Here is an 8,544-nt window from a genome sequence, read left to right as displayed (position 1 = left end):
TTGGCCGTGTTAAATTGTCCCTCAGTGTCCAAAGATGTACAGGTTAGGTGGATTGGCCGTGCTAAATTGCCCCTTGGTGTCCAAAGATGTTCAGGTTAGGTGGATTGGCCGTGCTAAATTGTCCCTTGGTGTCCAACGATGTGCAGGTTAGGTGGATTGGCCATGCTAAATTGTCCCTCAGTGTCCAAAGATGTACAGGTTAGGTGGATTGGCCGTGCTAAATTGTCCCTTAGTGTCCAAAGATGTGCGGGTTAGGTGGATTGGCCGTGTTAAATTGTCCCTTAGTGTCCAAAGATGTGCAGGTTAGGTGGATTGGCCGTGCTAAATTGTCCCTTGGTGTCCAACGATGTGCAGGTTAGGTGGATTGGCCGTGCTAAATTGTCCCTCAGTGTCCAAAGATGTACAGGTTAGGTGGATTGGCCGTGCTAAATTGTCCCTTAGTGTCCAAAGATGTACAGGTTAGGTGGATTGGCCGTGCTAAATTGTCCCTTAGTGTCCAAAGATGTGCGGGTTAGGTGGATTGGCCGTGTTAAATTGTCCCTTAGTGTCCAAAGATGTGCAGGTTAGGTGGATTGGCCGTGTTAAATTGTCCCTCAGTGTCCAAAGATGTACAGGTTAGGTGGATTGGCCGTGCTAAATTGCCCCTTGGTGTCCAAAGATGTTCAGGTTAGGTGGATTGGCCGTGCTAAATTGTCCCTTGGTGTCCAACGATGTGCAGGTTAGGTGGATTGGCCATGCTAAATTGTCCCTCAGTGTCCAAAGATGTACAGGTTAGGTGGATTGGCCGTGCTAAATTGTCCCTTAGTGTCCAAAGATGTACAGGTTAGGTGGATTGGCCGTGCTAAATTGTTCCTTAGTGTCCAAAGATGTGCGGGTTAGGTGGATTGGCCGTGTTAAATTCTCCCTTAGTGTCCAAAGATGTGCAGGTTAGGTGGATTGGCCGTGCTAAATTGTCCCTTAGTGTCCAAAGATGTGCAGGTTAGGTGGATTGGCCGTGCTAAATTGTCCCTTAGTGTCCAAAGATGTACAGGTTAGGTGGATTGGCCGTGCTAAATTGTTCCTTAGTGTCCAAAGATGTGCAGGTTAGGTGGATTGGCCGTGTTAAATTGTCCCTTAGTGTCCAAAGATGTGCAGGTTAGGTGGATTGGCCGTGCTAAATTGTCCCTTAGTGTCCAAAGATGTGCAGGTTAGGTGGATTGGCCGCGCTAAATTGTCCCTTAGTGTCCAAAGATGTACAGGGTAGGTGGATTGGCCGTGCTAAATTGTCCCTTAGTGTCCAAAGATGTGCAGGTTAGGTGGATTGGCCGTGCTAAATTGTCCCTTCGTGTCCAAAGATGTGCAGGTTGGGTGGATTGGCCGTGTTAAATTGTCCCTTAGTGTCCAAAGATGTACAGGTTAGGTGGATTGGCCATGTTAAATTGCCCCTTAGTGTCCAAAAAGGTTTGGTGGGATTATTGGGTCATGGGGATAGGATGGAGAGTGGCATTAAGAAGGCTGCTCTGTGATGGACTGGTGCGCTTAATGGGCCGAATGGCCGCCTTCTGCACTGTTAATTCTAAGATTCTGTAATTCTACGAATCTTTATCTCTGACTCTCTCTCTCTCTCTCTCTCTATATATATCTTTCTCTCCCTCCCTCCCTCTCTGGGAATCTGACCTTGAAGAGCTGGGCAGGCAGCACTCTGCACTTTGCATTTTGCATTGACGTGTCTGCAGTTTTGGGAGCAGGTTTGCAGCCAATCCCCACCCCCTCAGCCCCCTTTGGACCCGGCCCCCTCTCTGTAATAGGCTGCCTGGAGTGTCGAGCAAGGCGGGGAACCCGCCCCGCGTCGCCCTGCCCTTTAAATGGTGCATCAGGGGCCAGAGAGCCCCGGGAGCGCAACTGTGAGGAGACGTAGAGAGAGTGTGACAGCAGAGAGAGAGTGACAGCAGAGAGAGTGTCAGCAGAGAGTGTGACAGCAGAGAGAGTGTGACAGCAGAGAGAGTGACAGCAGAGAGTGTGACAGCGCAGTCAGTGTCAGCGCAGTCAGTGTGCGTGACAGCAGCAGAGAGAGTGCAACAACATATCCTTTCCACCCGGAGTCTGTCTACAAAACCACCTCGAGCCCGGAGTGTGTGCAGTTCGGGCCGCTTCAAAGAGGTAAGAAGAGTCTTCAGGGCTATTTCTACCTCTGTGGCCAGCAGCCCACCAGCTTCAATGGGCTGGGAGTGGAGTAGAGGGTCTCTGCAAGGGAGCTGGACAGGTCAGGGGTGGTGTGTGGGAGGGAGGTGGACAGGTCAGGGGTGGTGTGTGGGAGGGAGGTGGACAGGTCAGGGGTGGTGTGTGGGAGGGAGGTGGACAGGTCAGGGGTGTGTGGGAGGGAGGTGGACCGGTCAGGAGGGCTGTGACTCTGGGAGGGGGCAGTACAGTTGGAGTGCCATTGGGAATGTGGACTGACAGATGAGTGAGGTTCTGATTGAGTGTGGTGGAGGGGTCTCTGGAGGGAGTGGGTAGGGATGGGGTAGGGATAGAAGGACTGGGAGCTGGTTTTATTACCTTGCTGGCTCAGTGTGCAGTGTGGGAAGGGGGGCTGAATTTTGTGATGGGATTTGGCGAGAGTTCTAGCCCGACTTTGATCGCCCGCGTTCTGCCCAGACCTGATGAGGGCTGGGTTTGCTTCCTGCCCTCTTTGTTTTCCCCTCGCACTGTCTCGCAGGTCTGTCCACAATCTGCCCCACCCTCAATGTTCCCCCAGCTGGATTGGCACTTAAACCTTCCAGGAGTCGGCATGTCTGCCCCTCCCACAGCCACACACACCGCCGCGTGCACACGCCCAGAACATGACACCTCTCTCTGCTCATCAAGTTTCTGTTTCTGCCGTTCTCTGTCTGCTCTCTCATATGAATCATCGCCTCCTTTTCAAATCGTATCTCGTTGCCAATCTTCCTGGTTCGCTGGTCGAAATATCTGGTGATATCCCAACACACCTCGCACTGCTTAACCCTCCAGTCACACTCACCCTCGATATCCAGTCTTCACACCCCAAAACGGGCAACTAGAGACCAGTGAGCCTAACATCGGTAGGTGGGAACATAGAACATAGAACATAGAAAATACAGCACAGAACAGGCCCTTCGGCCCACGATGTTGTGCCGAACCTTTGTCCTAGATTAATCATAGATTATCACCGAATTTACAGTGCAGAAGGAGGCCATTCGGCCCCTTGAGTCTGCACCAGCTCTTGGAAAGAGCACCCTACCCAAACTCAACACCTCCACCCAACACCAAGGGCAATTTGGACATTAAGGGCAATTTATCATTGGCCAATTCACCTAACCCGCACATCTTTGGACTGTGGGAGGAAACCGGAGCACCCGGAGGAAACCCACGCAGACACGGGGAGGACGTGCAGACTCCGCACAGACAATGACCCAAGCTGGAATCGAACCTGGGACCATGGATCTGTGAAGCAATTGTGCTATCCACAATGCTACCGTGCTGCCCTTAAGAACAAATAAATCTACACTATATCATTTTCCCGTAATCCATGTACCTATCCAACAGCTGCTTGAAAGTCCCTAATGTTTCCGACTCAACTACTTCCACAGGCAGTGCATTCCATGCTCCCACTACTCTCTGGGTAAAGAACCTACCTCTGATATCCCTCCTATATCTTCCACCTTTCACCTTAAATTTATGTCCCCTTGTAATGGTGTGTTCCACCTGGGGAAAAAGTCTCTGACTGTCTACTCTATCTATTCCCCTGATCATCTTATAAACCTCTATCAAGTCGCCCCTCATCCTTCTCCGCTCTAATGAGAAAAGGCCTAGCACCCTCAACCTTTCCTCGTAAGACCTACTCTCCATTCCAGGCAACATCCTGGTAAATCTTCTTTGCACCTTTTCCAGAGCTTCCACATCCTTCCTGAAATGAGGCGACCAGAACTGTACACAGTACTCCAAATGTGGCCTTACCAAGGTTTTGTACAGCTGCATCATTACCTCATGGCTCTTAAATTCAATCCCTCTGTTAATGAACGCGAGCACACCATAGGCCTTCTTCACAGCTCTATCCACTTGAGTGGCAACTTTCAAAGATGTATGAACATAGACCCCAAGGTCTCTCTGCTCCTCCACAATGCCAAGAACTCTACCGTTAACCCTGTATTCCGCATTCATATTTGTCCTTCCAAAATGGACAACCTCACACTTTTCAGGGTTAAACTCCATCTGCCACTTCTCAGCCCAGCTCTGCATCCTATCTATGTCTCTTTGCAGCCGACAACAGCCCTCCTTACTATCCACAACTCCACCAATCTTCGTATCGTCTGCAAATTTACTGACCCACCCTTCAACTCCCTCATCCAAGTCATTAATGAAAATCACAAACAGCAGAGGACCCAGAACTGATCCCTGCGGTACACCACTGGTAACTGGGATCCAGGCTGAATATTTGCCATCCACCACCACTCTCTGACTTCTATCGGTTAGCCAGTTCGTTATCCAACTGGCCAAATTTCCCACTATCCCATGCCTCCTTACTTTGTGCAGAAGCCTACCATGGGGAACTTTATCAAATGCCTTACTAAAATCCATGTACACTACATCCACTGCTTTACCTTCATCCACATGCTTGGTCACCTCCTCAAAGAATTCAATAAGATTTGTAAGGCAAGACCTACCCCTCACAAATCCGTGCTGACTATCCCTAATCAAGCAGTGTCTTTCCAGATGCTCAGAAATCCTATCCTTCAGTACCCTTTCCATTACTTTGCCTACCACCGAAGTAAGACTAACTGGCCTGTAATTCCCAGGGTTATCCCTAGTTCCTTTTTTGAACAGGGGCACGACATTCGCCACTCTCCAATCCCCTGGTACCACCCCTGTTGACAGTGAGGACGAAAAGATCATTGCCAACGGCTCTGCAATTTCATCTCTTGCTTCCCATAGAATCCTTGGATATATCCCGTCAGGCCCGGGGGACTTGTCTATCCTCAAGTTTTTCAAAATGCCCAACACATCTTCCTTCCTAACAAGTATTTCCTCGAGCTTACCAATCTGTTTCTCACTGTCCTCTCCAACAATATCGCCCCTCATTTGTAAATACAGAAGAAAAGTACTCATTCAAGACCTCTCCTATCTCTTCAGACTCAATACACAATCTCCTGCTACCGTCCTTGATCGGACCTACCCTCGCTCTAGTCATTCTCATATTTCTCACATATGTGTAAAAGGCCTTGGGGTTTTCCTTGATCCTACCCGCCAAAGATTGTTCATGCCCTCTCTTAGCTCTCCTAATCCCTTTCTTCAGTTCCCTCCTGGCTATCTTGTATCCCTCCAATGCCCTGTCTGAACCTTGTTTCCTCAGCCTTACATAAGTCACCTTTTTCCTCTTAACAAGACATTCAACCTCTCTTGTCAACCATGGTTCCCTCACTCGACCATCTCTTCCCTGCCTGACAGGGACATACATATCAAGGACACGTAGCACCTGTTCCTTGAACAAGTTCCACATTTCACTTGTGTCCTTCCCTGCCAGCCTATGTTCCCAACTTATGCACTTCAAATCTTGTCTGACAACATCGTATTTACCCTTCCCCCAATTGTAAACCTTGCCCTGTTGCACGTACCTATCCCTCTCCATTACTAAAGTGAAAGTCACAGAATTGTGGTCACTATCTCCAAAATGCTCCCCCACTAACAAATCTATCACTTGCCCTGGTTCATTACCCAGTACTAAATCCAATATTGCCCCTCCTCTGGTTGGACAATCTACATACTGTGTTAGAAAAGCTTCCTGGACACACTGCACAAACACCACCCCATCCAAACTATTTGATCTAAAGAGTTTCCACTCAATATTTGGGAAGTTAAAGTCGCCCATGGCTACTACCCTATGACTTCTGCACCTTTCCAAAATCTGTTTCCCAATCTGTTCCTCCACATCTCTGCTACTATTGGGGGGCCTATAGAAAACTCCTAACAAGGTGACTGCTCCTTTCCTATTTCTGACTTCAACCCATACTACCTCAATAGGGTGATACTCCTCGAACTGCCTTTCTGCAGCTGTTATACTATCTCTAATTAATAATGCCACCCCCCCACCTCTTTTACCACCCTCCCTAATCTTATTGAAACATCTATAACCAGGGACCTCCAACAACCATTTCTGCCCCTCTTCTATCCAAGTTTCCGTGATGGCCACCACATCGTAGTCCCAAGTATCGATCCATGCCTTAAGTTCACCCACCTTATTCCTGATGCTTCTTGCTGGAGTCCATTATCTAGGATTTGACAGCAGTGTTTGGAACGCTGTGGTGTAATCGGACAAAGTCAACATGGATTTATGAATTCTATTTGAATTCTTTGAAGGTGTAACGAGTAGAGTTGACCAGGGAGCCCAGGTGGATGTGGTTTATTTAGACTTTCAGGAGGCTTTCGACAAGGTCTCACACAGCAGATTAATTTGTAAAGATAAGACGCATGGGATTACGGGTGTGTCTTGAGATGGATAGAAAGCTGGTTTGCAGACTGGAAGCAAAAAGTTGGAATAAATGGGTCTTTTTCTAATTGGCAGGTTGTGACTCGTGGGGTACTGCAGGGACCCCAACTGTTCACATTATATATTAATGGTTTGGACGAGGGAACTAAATGTATAATCTCGAAATTTACAGATGATACAAAGCTGGGTGGGAGGATGAGCTGTGAGGAGGATACAGAGATGCTTCAGCGGGATTTGGACAGGCTGAGTGAGTGGGCACATGCAGGGCAGATGCAGTATAATGTGGATAAATGTGAGGTTATCCACTTCGGTAGCAACAATAGGAAGGCAGATTATTATTTGAAAGGGTGTAAATTGAGAGAGGTGAACACTCAGCGAGACCTTGGTGTCCTCGTGCATCAGTCACTAAAAGGAAGCACGCAGGTACAGCCAGCAGGGAAGAAGGCAAATGGTATGTTGGCCTTCATAGCGAGAGGATTTGAGTACAGGAATAGGGATGTTTTACTGCAATTGTATCGGCATTGGTGAGGCCACACCGGGAGTATTGTGGGCAGTTTTGGTGTCCTGATCTGAGGAAGGATGTTCTTGCTGTGGAGGGAGGGCAGCGAGGGTTTCCCAGGCTGATTCCTGGGATGGCGGGACTGTCCTATGAGGAGTTTCTCAGTCGGTTAGGATCATATTCATTGGAGTGTAGAAGAGTGAGAGGGGATGTCCTAGACTATCTCATAGATCTGATAGAGGTCTACAAGATTATGAGGGGCATGGATAGAGTGGACGGGCAGTCCATGGGGGGCAAAGTTTAGAGGAGATGTGCGAGGCAGGCTTTTTCCGCTGTTTATTTTCTCTGTATGAGAATCTGACGGCCCCTCCCTCCCTCACCCCCTGCTCTTGTTCCGAGGGGGTCTTGACCTTGTTCCTAAAGTGTGGGGCCAGGAATTTGACACACTGCTCCAGTTCGAGGCCTGACTATAGAAACATACAATTCCTACAGTGCACAGGAAGGCCATTCGGGCCCCCGAGTCTGCACCGACCCTCCTGAAGGAGAACCCTAGCCAGGCCCACTCCCTCGCCCTCTCCCCGTCACCCCACCTAATCTTTTGGACACTAAGGGGCAATTTAGCCCGGCCAATCCACCTAACCTGCACATCTTTTGGACTGTGGGAGGAAACCGGAGCACCCGGAGGAAACCCACGCACACACGGGGAGAACGTGCGGACGCCGCACAGACAGTGACCCAAGCTGGAATTGAACCCAGGCCCCTGCCGCTGTTGAGCAGCGGTGCTAACCACTACGCCCCCCAGTGTGTTCTGTAAATGAATGTCGCATTTTGTCGCAATTATCCGAAAGCTTCCGTTTCCGTTCAGTTAGAATATCTGAAGCATTGTTTGTAACTGGTTCTCTCATTCCTTACCCCTCCCGCTCCTTCTCTTTGCCCCCCAACCCCCCCCCCCCCAGCCTTGACCAAAGATGCAGACCCCAGGCCAGACGCGATCGAGCCGCTCCAACACCTCCACCCCGCTGAGCCCCACCAAGATCAGCCGCCTCCAGGAAAAGGAGGACCTGCAGAATCTCAATGACCGCCTGGCCGTCTACATCGAGAAGGTCCGCTCGCTCGAGTGCGAGAATGCCGGCCTGCGCCTCCGCATCTCCGAGTCCGAGGAGGTGACCAGCCGCGAGGTGGTCAACATCAAGGCCATGTACGAGAACGAGCTGGCCGACGCTCGGAAGACCCTGGACAACGTGGCCAAGGAGAAAGCGCGCATGCAGCTGGATCTGGGCAAGTTGCGCGAGGACCACGGCGAGCTGAAGAACCGGTAAGTGCCCTGTCTGCGTCTCGCGTTTCCACGGACGGCGAACAGCCCAGTTGACTCGGCCTTCCCCTCCACCGCATCCTGAATCTGAGCGATTCCCAGCAGCGAGGTATCCAGGCCCAACTCCAATCCCTTCCCATCAATTCACATCTCCTTCCTCCCATTCCCGTCAGCGGCCATCTTTCCGCTGGTTGCCACCTCCTGTAAAGTCCCCTTCGAAAGGTGCCTCCTTAGTGCCTGATTCAAAAACCT

At 50.0% G+C, this 8,544-nt stretch overlaps 1 protein-coding gene across 2 annotated transcripts; it reads left to right on the top strand.

Moving 5' to 3' along the window:
- The first annotated feature begins 1,904 nt into the window (after window positions 1–1,904).
- Window positions 1,905–8,314, top strand: LOC140403036 (lamin-A-like). Of its 2 annotated transcripts, none has more exons than XM_072490714.1 (2): window positions 1,905–2,139; window positions 7,937–8,314. In XM_072490714.1, exon 2 carries the CDS (start codon window positions 7,949–7,951, stop codon window positions 8,297–8,299), a length of 351 nt encoding a protein of 116 aa, XP_072346815.1. In that variant the 5' UTR covers window positions 1,905–2,139; window positions 7,937–7,948; the 3' UTR covers window positions 8,300–8,314. The 2 variants fall into 2 exon arrangements, with proteins under 2 accessions (XP_072346815.1, XP_072346816.1); XM_072490715.1 differs by lacking the exon at window positions 1,905–2,139 and adding an exon at window positions 2,931–3,059.
- The last annotated feature ends 230 nt before the right edge of the window (window positions 8,315–8,544 follow it).

This window comes from Scyliorhinus torazame, chromosome 26, assembly GCF_047496885.1.
Source record: "Scyliorhinus torazame isolate Kashiwa2021f chromosome 26, sScyTor2.1, whole genome shotgun sequence".
NCBI lineage: Eukaryota > Metazoa > Chordata > Chondrichthyes > Carcharhiniformes > Scyliorhinidae > Scyliorhinus > Scyliorhinus torazame.
This window is presented reverse-complemented; position numbering and strand designations above follow the sequence as displayed.